The following is a 14,283-nucleotide window of genomic DNA, read 5'->3' as shown; positions in this document are numbered from 1 at the left end:
GATTTCGATGGTGGTCAGGGATAACTTGTGCCACAGTATACCTTCTGTTGGCTCGGATCAGATCGTCGTCTTTGCCCTCTTGCATCGATTAGCCTTGGGCGCTCAACACCCTGTCACCAGATTGTGGTTTGTCCCTCCTGGTTGGTAAATTCACATCACTGTTGACCAGAAGCGACCCACAAGCCTCGCCGTTTCAGAGATACTCTGACCCAGACGCCTTGCCATAACAATTTGTGGCTAGTAAAAGTCGTCAGATCTTTGCCCATTTCTCCTGCATACAACAAGCCGATTACGAAAACACAGACCTTATGGCCTTGTTGGCAGATGATTAACGATATTTGTTTTTTAAAGAAAGTATATGCCAATTAACTAATATCTGAAATGTAAATGTTTTTGCAATTGATTAATACCTTTAGATGCCGCACCATGCTTGCTTATTTCTAAGTATGATATTTAGTCCCCATAGATCTATACACACTTAATTGAGACTATATCAAACCAGAGGTCGTGACCATTATCATAGAAATAAGTTGACCAATTTAACTTCCTCTAATGGTAACTTTACATAATCATTCCATGGTTTCCCATGGACACTTAGTTAAAATAATATTACGATAATCAGAGGTTGAGGCTCACCCTATTTAGATTGGTCTAACAACACGTTGTTCTTAACGGAAATTTCATTATTAGCTTCTACAGTCTAAGAACACATGACTAATGCCAATGTGTTTGGCGGAGTCAGTTACTAACCGTAGATTTTTGGTGGTATGGACTTAACGTAATCGACTAGTTAATAATTTCAGAGTAATTCATAAATTCAAATGCAACAATTTATTATTAGTCAGGTAAATGTATCATGCCAGTTATATAGCCAATTCAAAATGATCAATTCAAAACAAAGAACTGAGAAAGAGCTCAGAAATAAAGAGTAAAAGATACTCTTAACTAAAAAAACACATAATGCTGATCTGGATACATAATTGCCCTGAGCCTTTTGCAACATTTCTTTTATTACACGGACCAAGACAAAACATCCCACAAATGGAGACATGAGCTAACAATGTGAAATTGCATTAACCAAGACCCAAGACCTAGTTTACACCTTTTTGGAGACCTAGGGGAATTTGCATGAAAGACACCCACCACAGTAAGCAAAGTATCTCTAAACTCTTTAAACCTTTATTACCCTTTGGTTTACTTCTGAGACTATTATAGCCTACCAGTTGCACTGAGACATTTCAAATTATGCTAAACATGAATAGTGCTGTATAGTATGGTAGCCGTTCACATTAAACCATGGATTTTTAGGTGAATTTCAGGATGATCTCATGGGGAAAGAGAGGGTGAAGGAAAAGAAATGCTTATAAGAGGTGTGATTGCATGTCAGATGGGGATGCTGATTTTAAAAGAGCGAGTTCAAATGTTAGTTTCCAGAAGCATCCTTTGTTTTCTCAGAGAGTAGCCCTTCCGAGTCCAGACAGCACGAGGGAACAAATTAGTAAAACATGCTGACGTACTAGTAAGTCGTGGGAATGAATTGTTCATTTGTGGCCACATTATACATACCCATCCCCTCCTGTCCCCCCGCATGTCATGTTCGGGGCTCCATACTAAATATTCACATCTCTAATACCATCCGCTGTAACTCTCCACTGGTGTGGCTACCTGACTCCCCCCTGTGTAATGAACCTTGGACAACATTACAGTTAACTGCCACTTTAATATCTTAGATCAGTTACCGACCACACTATGACTCTTAGCCTTAATGCAGGGTTATGGGCTGAAATCTGATCTCAGATCAGCAATTAGCGTGATCACACACTGACTGTAATTGGTCCTCTATGGTAATGTGGTCGTGTCGCTTTTCTACCTCCTCACATAAGGGTCACAGCAGCGACTGCACAGTTCAGTTCTCCATGTCTTTCAGCGGTGATCCAGCTCTGCCCCTCCAATCTCTATGGTACTCTGGCCTACGGGTCATTTTAATCATGTGCTCGGTGTAATCTATCTAAATAAGGAGCGCTCTGAGGAGAATGGGATGGGACATGTAAAACAGGTGAGTGCATGATGCCAAATTAATTTATAACAGATATAATGTTATCTATGTCTAATATTTTGCACTAAAGTCTCCATGGAAGTTCTAAAACATACTTAATATTATTTTATTTTTGTCACTTTACTGCAAAAATAAGGCATGCATATACGCTACACTACCAAAAGTTCAAATCATATCAATATTATTAGCAATTAATGTTAAATAATTAAATGATACACTATAGTCAACATTTGAAATGGACAAAAACTTTCATCAAAGTTACATGAATCTTGAACAATACCAGTTCTTGTCTTAGGACAACTTTGATTAACTTTTTTGATCCACTTCAAATGTTGACTACTGTTGACCACTTAATTGTAATATTTTATTCCTAAACAGCAGCGGTGTAGTACCTGAAATGAGATCTACCTCCATAGGGCACCAGATTAGTTGTGCATTGGCTAAGCTTTATTCGGTTACCCTAATGAAATCTCTTTGGGATTGTTCATTATTTATAAGAGGTTTTGGAAATGGCCCTATCTCTCCAGTTTACTCAACAATTTCTTCATCTTTCCTTCTTTACCCCTCCTTCTCCTGAACGTGAGTGTAGAAACCATAGCTAACTGGAAAGGATATCTCTACTACATCACCTTACTCTTTCTTGTTCTATCCGTTTTCTGGCTTGGCGGCCAATCAAATGAAAGATATCGCCTCCCTGCATTGACTCAATTTCTCTTCACGGTGCCCCTGGTGGTGAACTTAATTGCTGTTGAGTATTGTCTTTCTGTTATAGGCCTCTCCCTTCTGTCACGTTCTTCTTTGTCCTTCCTTTTTTCCCTTGGCGTGACGTGTCCTTACCTATTTGGTCTGAGTCCTACTTGAGTTACGGACGCATTTGAACCAGGTGTGTGACTGGACCACGGCCTTCAGAAAAGGCCAGAGCTTGATCCACAGCCAGGCTAAACCCAATTCAACTCCTGTCATTCAACTCCTGTTAAACTATTCATAATGGCTTGGGTGCCAGGAGGAGGGTGCAAATATGCAAATGCTCTGTTTGATGAAGGTCCACCAAGTGTACTTGAAGAACAGAGATGTTTGACTGAAAGATTGTCACTTAGAGCTGAGAAGGTAATGTAGAAGTGTGTCATGTAGAGGTTAGCATGGAGAACTGAACTGAACACAGCCAGAGGTCTGAGCTCACATGTATCTTTTTGCAGAAAAGCCAGTCCCATATTGCATTGTGATGGTCACAGTGATAAGATAATTCCATCCAATAAGTGTCCATTATACATATAACCAAAATAAATAAAAACAATTGACAATCTAATAAAAAAGTGACTGTTTTAGCCACTTCATGCTCTCATATTGCTAGCTTAGCAACATGCTAAATTGCTACACATGTACACTGTGTCCGGAATTGAATACTTCCCTACTATATAGTATGCAAAAAACAATACGCCAAGAGAGTAGTGTGTCCAAATGCATAGTATTTGAAAAAGAGTAGGGAAAAAGTCACCGGATGACCAATTACTTCCGGTGAGATTATAAAGTGTGTATTCGATGGACTTTACTATCCCATGAGGCCACGGGAGAGGATTTACGAATGGCAGATAAGCGACGTAACTGATGCTGGTGGGTCATGTGATAATGACAACATTACGGATGTAGTACGTACTACCTTCATTCATACTATAAAGAACATACTTTTTTAACAGTTGCGAAGGAAGTACAAATTTAGATGTAGTATATTCTCAAGACAGTTTGCGATTTTTGAAATGTTGAAGAGTTTTCCAAATTTTGTCACTTTTGAGGTTCTATTTCAGTAATGCAACCTTGTTAAAGGTGCCGTTAGAGAAAATTTGCGGGCAAAAACTCAATTTTCTGTTGTCAGTAGTGTAGCGATAGAAGGCATGTCATCTTCAAACCAAGAAGTTTGTTGGAATGGATTAGGCTAGTTTTCAATTCCTTTTGGGTGGGTTTTGAGTCGGCTTTGGGATGAAAATACTACTGATACCTGGGAACAACTGTAAATGTAACTATACCTTTTAGTTGCTTTTTTGCTCACATTGGCAAATTTTGGGCAAATCTTTGCGGGCGATGTACAGTCATTTCAATTAGAATACACGCAATCAGGAATTTCATGTGAGATCACACAGATTTTGCAATGGGTTCTTTCTGATGAACAGAAAGTTGCTAGGTTTGAAATTGACTTCATTGGGAACTGTGCGTCATAAATTGCTACACTATTGACAATAGACAACGGGCCCTTTTGGCTGATATTTCGCTAATGTGACTGCAACTTAGACAGTAGACGACCTCCAGATTTTAGAACAGAGCTAATGAAGGGTTATATCTCATCATTTAGCATCAATATTCCTCCTGTCTTGTTTCTTGATGAAGTAATGGGAACAGAGCCTGTCAAGTTTATTTAGATTTCAGTTGATTTATAATTCATATAAGGTTCAATAATGCCTTAATTCATTTGACATCAAATGTGGGCTGCAAATATTTAGTTACATTGCCTGTATGATGTTACTGCTTCATTTTGATAATGATGTTTTTTTTAATCAGGGTGATGTGGCTTTATACACCGTAAGCAAGCACTCGTATTCTGGGATCCAATTCGCAAGGGCGCAGTGAAGATCTTCTGTCAAAAAACAAACACTGAAACAGGGATTGCCATTGTACCGGTACTCTGTCCCAGCTCTACCAAAGGAATTTGACTAAATTTCAAGGACACAATAACATAGGGTGGATAACATCTCAGTGTCCCTGTGGGTGAACCATCCGTTCAACATTGGTGACACTATCTGACAAGCTTCTCTGGAGACAACGCACATCACCGATGGACCAGCCAGTGCCGCCAGTGCTGGAGATCGATGTGGATTTGGGTTTTGCCATCTTTTTTGTCTTTCTTCTCTGCCTCTTCTTGTTTGCTACTGTCGTGCGTTGCGCTCAAACAGTTGTGGATCCATACGGAGCCATCTCCACCTCCACCTATCAGGAGGAGCAGATAAATAACTAACATCCTGTGATCTCGCCAATCCAACACACTGGATGAAACACAGGGATTTTAAGAAAACTACATCCGTGTTCAGAATGGAAGACTATGCAATGATGAACAATTGTCACATTCTCTTAATGCATTCGTCACATGATCATTACGTCATTTTAATCATGAAATGAGGTCTGTTATGCCAGAAATTAATAAAAACTAATTATGTCATCCAGTTATGGCCAAATGTTTGAACAAGCTGGAAATAGAAGGAACTTTAAGTAACATTATTTTGTGTCCTGTCTTCTATTTGCATTATATTTTAACCGCATTTAGATTCAAATCAGACACTTTCCAACCAAAGGGACTAAAAATACAGAGAGCAAATCACGTTGCTACAACACTCAATGTTGTTTGAGCACAAGGAGCCAAAGGGGTTTTTCAGAAGTCTTGGTTAAATGGATTTTTTTTGCACAATAGCCCACTACAAGTCTTGACAGGCGACTTTGGCTGCTGTACGTGACTACATATGTAATGATACAGTCAGGTTCTATGGTTATATTGTCTTTAGTGCTAAAAGACCGGGCTCGTCCGGGATTTGAACCCGGGACCTCTCGCACCCTAAGCGAGAATCATACCCCTAGACCAACGAGCCAGACGCGATAGGAAGTCTATGCAATATCTACCTGAATTTACATTACGTCTTAAATAACGGAATATTTTCGGGGAAAATTGGCAAACGACGCATATAAGCTAAATTTTATATTTTTATCATGCAACAATAACGCTAAACCTGACACATAGCTACTTTTAAGGAGAGTGTTCGAGTGACGTGGTCATAGCTTATGATAGAAACAGCGTTTTTGTGTTTAATGAGCTTGTAAGTGGAACTTTCTAAACATTAGAAAATATTTGATCTTATTCACTGACCTAATAAAACTGGGATTTAATTTAAAGTTTAATCCAGTTTTGTATTCTAAACCAAATTAAGTAGGCTAGGCTAACCAATGTGTTTAAATCGTTGGCCTATTTCATACGGTGAATTAGCCTAACAAATCAAATTTCTTAGAATAAATCTAGTGTATTCTTAAATTTGCAATTGTCTTCAAATTATAATCAATTTTAGCATTTTTTATATTGGCAATATGGACCAAAGCGTTTATCAATATATTTGTAAGGAAATAAGGAAAACACGTCCCATTTAAAATATAAAATATAAACAGAATTAGTCTAAAGCCACTTTTCCTGCATAAGTGATGCTGCTGGTAACTTCCACTATCTGAATGGGGTTTTCAGCTCTTCAGAGGCAGGCATTGATCAAGCTGTCTCACATGAGAGGACTACCATTTGAGCCAAATCGTCTACATAGAGATCTTACAAAGATTAGTGCCAAAGCAGGGCAGCCTGCATGAATTACCTGACCACAATTCACTTATCTGATGAAATACACCTGGCCCATTTTACCTCAGGTTGTTTTGATGATATGTGTTAAAGATAACCAGGCCAAAATAATAGGCAATTATTTTTAACCTGCCCAACATTTTCTCCTGAACATCCTCTTTTACATTTTGTAAACCCTGGGCATTTAGCCATTCAGTATCCTATCGGCAAACTTTCATTATTCTATTGTAGGCAAACTGCCCTTGATCCCATAATAGATAAACTGTCTGTTTTGGAATGCTGATCAGGAGCTGCTAGCAATTGCAGTGACCCATGAATGATGCTTCCCAGCTGCCAGTGTGAATTCTCGGGGTGACCGCATCTGCAGACACTTATCTCTCATCATTAGCTGTTAGTGAGCAGTCTTGATTCCTCGTGATGTTGTGTGGAGGAGTTCTGCCCACTAAAGGACATGCAGGCCAAGTACATTATTAGTGCACTTGAGATGGCATTACACTTAGGAAGACACTTCCCGATACCAGCTGCATATTCCACATCAGAACCATCCCCCCATCCCATTTACAGATTAACAAATGAATAGTACTCATATCAGACGTATACATCAATGTAATTGTATTATAGGTCTGATGAAAAGCTAAAATGTATAAAACAACAAGAAAACAACTCTTAACAAAAACACCATGGCATGAAATAGTAGCCTATGCCACCGTATTTTGAGGCCTATAATGTACAGAATAATTACCATAATTATGCACCAGGATATTTAGCCTTCATGAAGGAACTTCAAAAATAAAACACAAAGGTAATCATGCAGATACCATACTTTGGTAGCTACAATTTGCTAGGATATATTTTTGTTTATAAGATATAGCCCAATTTTAGTAGGAATTAGCCTAATAAAAATAGGCTAAAGATCATTAAAATAAATAGTCATCTTTTACCATACATTTCCAGCATATATTTTATGTAGGAAACATTAAACCCTTTTATACATGTGTCCTTATTATAGCCTACGTCTTTTTTAATCATTCAGATAGCCTAACTACAATATAACCTAACACTCAAAAATAGGGAGGAGAAATAAAAATAAAAACAACAGACAGGGGAAAAGAAGATTTACAAAAAATGGCTATATAAAAGACAAAAAAAAGAAAACAATACAATGATACAGACAAAGTTCCGTTCTGTTATTGACCTCATCTGCCTCTACCAACATGTCCGTGCTCTACGTCCGATGACGCATTTCCGTTCACGTCCGCGCTCGTCCGATGATATTCGTCTGCTTCCGCTTTTAACTTCCTTTCTGGCAGCGGCTTAATCTTCGCCAACATGCCAGTGAGTACCAGAGAGCAAAAACATGTCAATATACACCACTAAAAAGCCATGAAGACCTAGATATTGAAGCGCGTTCACGAACATATACACATTACTGACCTTCATGTGCGCGTTGTCGCATAAATGAGAAGATGAACATACAAATAAGTGTTAAGTCTTAAATGGTTCGGAAGCGTGCGTTCGCGCTCTGCATCAAGATGGCGGCGCACATAGAACCAAACATGGACGTTTAATCGTAACGTCTCGTACATTTAAGTATAGAGGTGTTTATGCAGTCTGACATTATTCATTCATGATTTTAAAACTGCTAGATTGTTTAATTCCCACATCAGAGATGTTACAAATGGCTTAATGACTAAACGATTCCACGCAGCTCTCTGAAGTTGCCAACATTAACTGCTAATGTTCAAGACTCAAAGGATTTTGAATGGCCTCAAAATCTAATGTGATGCTTACTTGGACACTATTTTTGGGCATCATATGCGCAATTATGTAATGCCCAAAGAGTGCTGTCTATCTCTGTAGCTCACCATATTTCAATACACGTTTATGTAAAGTTGCTGATAAATTGGTGTTTAAAAGCAGTTTTCTCATGTAATGCCATGTTATTTATGTAAATAGCTCGCAAAAGATTTGCTGCACCCCACCCCTGAGGAGGAGAGGAGGAGGCACAAGAAGAAGCGACTCGTACAGAGTCCCAATTCTTATTTCATGGATGTCAAGTGTCCAGGTGAGTGTCCTTCACATAATGAATATACTGGATGATTGTACCTGTATGAGTCTGGACGGTCTTAAACATGTTTTTATGTCTCTCTTGTGTTTCAGGATGTTATAAGATCACAACGGTGTTCAGCCACGCACAGACGGTCGTGCTTTGTGTCGGTTGCTCAACTGTGCTGTGTCAGCCCACCGGAGGCAAAGCTCGTCTCACAGAAGGTTTGGTCTTGTTTTTACTAAGACTTATGCCTACTACAGACTGCGATTTTGGCAATCCTATAAGATCATTACAAATCACACTGTGCGACATGGATCTAATAAACTTGGGTATGACATGTACGTAGACTGTACGATGATGACACTTATTGAATCATAAGCCATGACGCAAGTTTGTATAGAAGAATAAAACATCAACAACATGCGCTACTGGTAAACCGAGCAAGATGAAGCGCACTTTGGCGGTTGTGGTTTTTATGTGCGCTGAAAAAAAAAAGTGGAATAAGCGAAAGTGGAGAATATGGATGTGGTCATGGCTAAGGAAAAGAGGCCAACTTGGCATGCCAATTTTGCAAATGGAGCTTAAAGTAGTCTTAAGTTTTAGTGCCATGTCGTGTTGACCTATACGCCTTTTTATGTTCTATTTTTATTGGCTAGTCAGTAGACGTAGGTCGTAGCTGCGACAGCAGCACTGTCAGATGATCATGCTAAATTTCAGACACTTTCAGAAAATTATCGCAGAGTATCTTTGGTCGCAAGACCGTGACAACAGCCGTCTTTGAACCTGAACCTTTGAGCCACTATTAGTCATCTTTCATATTGGAATGCCCAAAATTGTACAATGTGTACCAGGCATTAGACATGTTTAGGAGCAAAAGTGGAGTGGAAAAAATCAAATAAGCTGTCAAATAAACCCTCATATCATCAATAACATGTTGCGATAATGTTATTCCCTTAAGAACTGAGGTTTGACATTAACTGTAGTAGATCTGTGTTTTTAAAGGAAAAAATAAAGCATTACTTAAGAATCAGGAATGTGATTTTCTTTGGATGTAAGGAATGATGCATAAGCTAAGTTGTCCATTTGGAAAGCAGACTTTTAGGGTTGAACTGGAAATGAGTGATTTTGCTTACAGCGAGTTTTACTTTTGATGCTGGAAGAGCTGCGATGTCATTGGTTAAAACTGTCACTATATTGTAAATGGCTTTGAAGTAAATGAACTGCAGACAATACTTTAAGTTAGCAACCGCCATCTAGTGCAAACATTATTTTGGATCTGACTTCAAATAATCACAGATTCAAATCGTTTTTCATTTTTCAAGAGCGGGAGAAGATAGAGGCTGGATTGGGTCCCTTAGCCTCACAATCTAAGAAGGAAGTAAAGAGCTTAGGTGTCACTTTGGATTGCAATCTGAACTTTTAAATTGCAATTAAATTGCAAATCCTAGATTAAGATCTTCTAATGCAAGGTGCTTCTTTTAGTCATTATGCTCCAAAAATTTGGAATATTCTACCCAATGAAGTGAAAGAGGCTACTAGTTTTCAAAATTTTAAAAGGCTGCTTAAGACATATCTTTTTAAAGCTGCTTATCAGCATAATAATATTATGTGAATGTTGTGTATGTCTCCTATTTTATCTGTTATTCATTTTTTTTATTTCATATTGACATTGTGTGAATTTGTTTTTATGCCTGTAAAGCACTTTGTGTTGCATTCTATGTATGAAAAGTGCTATACAAATAAATGTTTATTATTATTATTATATTGAGTATGACACCATTTGCAGTCTTTATTGTGAGTTTAGATACTGAAGTTCTAAACTCAAAGTCATTGTTCGCATAAGCTGCTTTTGTATATGATTTGTGGTTATTGCGGTAATATAGGGATTTTGATGTGCATGATATTGTTCCTGAATATTCATTATTGTTATAGGCCTGCAGTTCATTATATTCTCTGACATCGTTCAAACCTTAAAACTTGCAAATGTTGATCTGATTGAAATAGATACTAAGCTATGTTTTGGATGGATGTTTGTGGTTCTGCTTTGGAACAGATTTATTTGGTTGAATCCTGATGATCTTTGTGTGGTTTTGTGCTGGCAGAAGCAAAGGGAGCATAGAAATGCAAAAAGCAAAGAATTGCATTGGTCTATTGAAAGGTGAAGCATGTAGGTTTTTTTTTGTATTAAAATGTCTTCCATACCAGCTTAATATGCATTGATTGAAAAGTATAAATTCTGTTGCTCTGTGGTGGGATTATCTGTCCATCTAATAGAAGAAATGGTTGTGCCCAGAAAAACAATTTTTTGTTTCCTTTTTCTTTTGGTGCTGCAAAAGGCACAGAAATTACATTTCACAAAATATTACAGGATAAAGAAAAACGTTCGAGGGCATTGTGTGGTGTTCTTCATGCTTTTGTTGCTAATGAGCTTAGCGGTTGTTTTTGATAATGACCTCTCTTTTATTCTCATTCCTCCAGGGTGTTCCTTTCGAAGGAAGCAGCATTAAGATCTTTTCTGGATGCTTCCTCAGAGAGTGAGACGGAAAGAGAAAGAGAGAGAGACGAACCGGCCTCCGTGACAGCAGCCTGATTATTTCAGGCAAGAGATGAGGAGATAAAACCAAACACCCTTAATGGTCTGAAGAACAGATGGGAACACCCTCCAACCTAATGTCTCTTTTTCTCTCTCTGTCTCGGTCTCAATAAAATGTTTGGGCTACAATGATGTTGTAATGAGTTTTTTGTTGAAACTGTCAACCACTAAACCCTTTTACCCAAGTTATTTGGAAGGTAAGGATCAAACAAAAAGATATACAATAAAAATGTAAGATTACTTTCGTATTTCAATATATATGTATATACATTTTTTTTTCCTGTGATGCAAATCCAAATTTTCAACATAGTTCAAGATCCCTGGAAGAAGAGATTTCATTTCTCATTGGGACTATCCTGTTAAAATAAAGGATAAATAAAAAGAAATATTTATTGCTAGTATATAAAAACAAATAAATGTAAACCATTAAAAAGGTTTTAAACAATGTAATAGTCCAGATTTCTGGCAACAAACTTATTGAAATAAATTGAAAACAAAACAGCACATATTTAATTTGACCAACATTTAATGGAAGCAAGTATTTAAATTTGAATAATCCTAGAACAAGATCTAGTATATACTAGATACCAGCCAGCGTACATGTTTTCCATGAGAATACCCATCTGAAGAGGAAAAATGCAATGTTATATCACTCAAGTCATAATGCTGAGGTTGTGGAGAGGAGTTTATTAGAACGCAAACAGTAAAGATGCAGAAAACGTCATCCTAGTATTCATAAAAGGTTCATAGAGATGACATTATCAAGACCATGGGACCGAAGGAGACAGATGAATGGGATATTATTGAAGCTAGTGACCCACTGCGTGTTGAATAGAAATATTCAAACGGTATCAGCGGATAACATTTTTATTAATCAATACCTGAGAGAAGTACTGGAAGAGGTGGCACTTTATTTTACAGTATATGTGCACTCACTTGTACTTGGTGTACTACTATTTACCTAAGAAAGAACTGGGTAATATAAGATAATTGCGTGAGTTAAGGTTACGTTCAGGGTTATTAACCAGTTATTGTAATTACTATAAGAAGTACATAGTGTACATGGGAAACAGGACTAACCTGCAAGATAAAGTGGTACACCAAAAGAGGTTCAGTATCTTTTAAGTTGTTTGCTTACGATACTGTATGAGATGAGCTGTCAATATTTCCCTATTAAGTACAGAAATGTGTCAGTGTGCTAAAATACTCAAACTCTTCTACGCAGCGTTTAAAATCCCACAGTGCAGCACATTGACGGAGAGCAGCCTTTGTCAGGAAACAGTTGTCATGTCATTTCGTTTCCCACATCATTAGTTGATTGCTTCTCTCTGCCGAACTGCTATCTTCAGTGATTCCTGAATAATAATATGATGAAATCAATTCAATTGTATTCTCTACCCTCCAGGAACGAGACCGGTGTGCAAAAATGTCTGTGTCCCTGCTTAACCAAATCAACTGCAAATTGTGGCTGCCTAATGATGCCTTGTGGGAATGAAACTGCAGCCTCATGGGAGGATCTCATGATTACTTTCAAGAGTCAAAACTTTTGAACATCACAGTACTTTCTCTTATTTGTTTTTCTTCATGAAATCATCAGGATGCATCTTTACCACATGTTTTCCTATGAACCATGTTATGGAACAACGCAGTCACGCTATGGATAATAATTTTCCCATTATGAAGAACATTAGTCTAAGTACCACACACTTTCTCTCTTCATTTCATATAATCGAGCAAGAGCCCAGATTATACCGCCTTACACAAATGCAGTTCCCGAATTGACCACATAGTGTCAGAAAACCCAGAAGTCTGCTTTTGCCATGGCTTTTGCACATCTTTAGCACATGTGGTTTTCTGTTTTGATAACATCATAAGCATTTTGAATAGCATTACTGGTCACCTAATCATGCTTTGTTGGGAAAAAGTTGTTAAACAGGATGAGCAAAGGGGGTCTGGGGCCCCCAGAGTTTAACAATACTTAAAAAATAAGATTAAAAATAAATAAATAAACACATTAAAGAACATAATTACGTAGCTTCATAGAAAACAAATATTTTCCAAATTAATATTTTAATTTATGATTCTTCTTACAGAATAAATTGGATCTTTTTATATAAGAAACTATTATGCCTTTTAACGTTTTGGATTGGGGTGCCTCATACGAGGAGATTTAAAAGATTGAAAACCCCTAGGCTGTGTGGGCTATTGGTTCATGTTAAACAATAGCCTCACATTTATTTATTGTGATACAAAAAGATGCTCTCAAGGGTGAACTTGACCTTCAGCCACCACCACAGTCCCGAAACTCATTCAGGTCTGGGTCCATTCAGGTGCAATCACCACTGAATGAACCGATCAATTCCTGCTGGACTTTAAGTTTCCACTCTTTATTTGGGAACTCTCAAACAGCTTTTAAGCATTCCTTATTTTTAAGGACAACAGTTTTGTGCAGGTCTACTAAATGCAATCAAACATCTTGGCATCATCCTTTTTGATAGCGCTGTCTTTAGGTGATATATTAAACGCTTGTTTTCCATGACATATCTATATGTTATACCGCTGTTAGGCTTTCTCTCAGAGAGCAGTGGGGTGTGAAAGCCTCTCCAGATGCCTGACTGAATGTAAGCTCCGCTCACCTAGGCTCCCTCCCCGCGTGAAGAGGCTACCGAAGGGCATCTGTTGTAATAGGGTAATCTATTATAGGGCTCTCACTCGCTCTCTGGTTTCCCATTCCCAGGTCCCTGTCTCAGCACTTCGTCAGGACGAATGAGAGGAGGAGTTTAACTAAGCACATTACGGTGTGCCACTTGCATATCCCAGCACTTCCTCAATTAAACCCCCTCCAACAAAATCTCCGTTATCCCATTAAGACGCACACACACACACACACACACACACACACACACACACACACACACACACACACACACACACATGCCTGAAAATGCTTGACTTGCTGTTATGCCTCATAATTTTTTTGTATAAGCCTACTTGGAAAATTTGGCAATTTCAGACTGTTAAAAAGCAATTAGCCTACATCGTATAGTTTTTTTTCTTAGATACTAAGAATTGTGAATTATTTTGAATGTAGCCTACATACATGTTATAGAACTCAAAATTTTGCAGCACATAATTTTAAAGAACCATCTGAACAAACGATTTCATAAAACATTGTTTCGATTTCACAGCACGCATCGCAGATGGATCAA

General features: G+C 37.9%; 2 protein-coding genes and 1 non-coding gene across 3 annotated transcripts; 2 read left to right on the top strand and 1 right to left on the bottom strand.

Moving 5' to 3' along the window:
- The first annotated feature begins 4,782 nt into the window (after positions 1-4,782).
- Positions 4,783-5,161, top strand: LOC143701689 (cortexin domain-containing 1 protein). The gene has a single exon (XM_077195213.1). It carries the CDS (start codon positions 4,881-4,883, stop codon positions 5,058-5,060), a length of 180 nt encoding a protein of 59 aa, XP_077051328.1. The 5' UTR covers positions 4,783-4,880; the 3' UTR covers positions 5,061-5,161.
- Positions 5,162-5,613: 452 nt separating this feature from the next.
- Positions 5,614-5,685, bottom strand: trnap-agg (transfer RNA proline (anticodon AGG)). The gene has a single exon. It is a non-coding gene; the product is annotated as a tRNA-Pro (tRNA).
- Positions 5,686-7,693: 2,008 nt separating this feature from the next.
- rps27.1 (ribosomal protein S27, isoform 1) lies at positions 7,694-11,203 on the top strand. The gene is made up of 4 exons (XM_077195173.1): positions 7,694-7,766; positions 8,388-8,496; positions 8,592-8,702; positions 10,960-11,203. Exons 1-4 carry the CDS (start codon positions 7,761-7,763, stop codon positions 10,986-10,988), a joined length of 255 nt encoding a protein of 84 aa, XP_077051288.1. The 5' UTR covers positions 7,694-7,760; the 3' UTR covers positions 10,989-11,203.
- Positions 11,204-14,283: the final 3,080 nt, after the last annotated feature.

The sequence above is a fragment of the Siphateles boraxobius genome, unplaced genomic scaffold (genome assembly GCF_051911475.1).
Source record: "Siphateles boraxobius isolate OS27281-9 unplaced genomic scaffold, OSU_SipBor_1 33, whole genome shotgun sequence".
Lineage (NCBI taxonomy): Eukaryota > Metazoa > Chordata > Actinopteri > Cypriniformes > Leuciscidae > Siphateles > Siphateles boraxobius.
This window is presented reverse-complemented; position numbering and strand designations above follow the sequence as displayed.

Coding starts and splice junctions, on each gene's coding strand:
- rps27.1 (XM_077195173.1), top strand. Junction 8,497..8,591: donor CATGGATGTCAAGTGTCCAG/GTGAGTGTCCTT, acceptor CTTGTGTTTCAG/GATGTTATAAGATCACAACG. Junction 8,703..10,959: donor CAAAGCTCGTCTCACAGAAG/GTTTGGTCTTGT, acceptor TCATTCCTCCAG/GGTGTTCCTTTCGAAGGAAG.
- LOC143701689 (XM_077195213.1), top strand. CDS start 4,881: ATGGACCAGCCAGTGCCGCCAGTGCTGGAGATCGATGTGGATTTGGGT.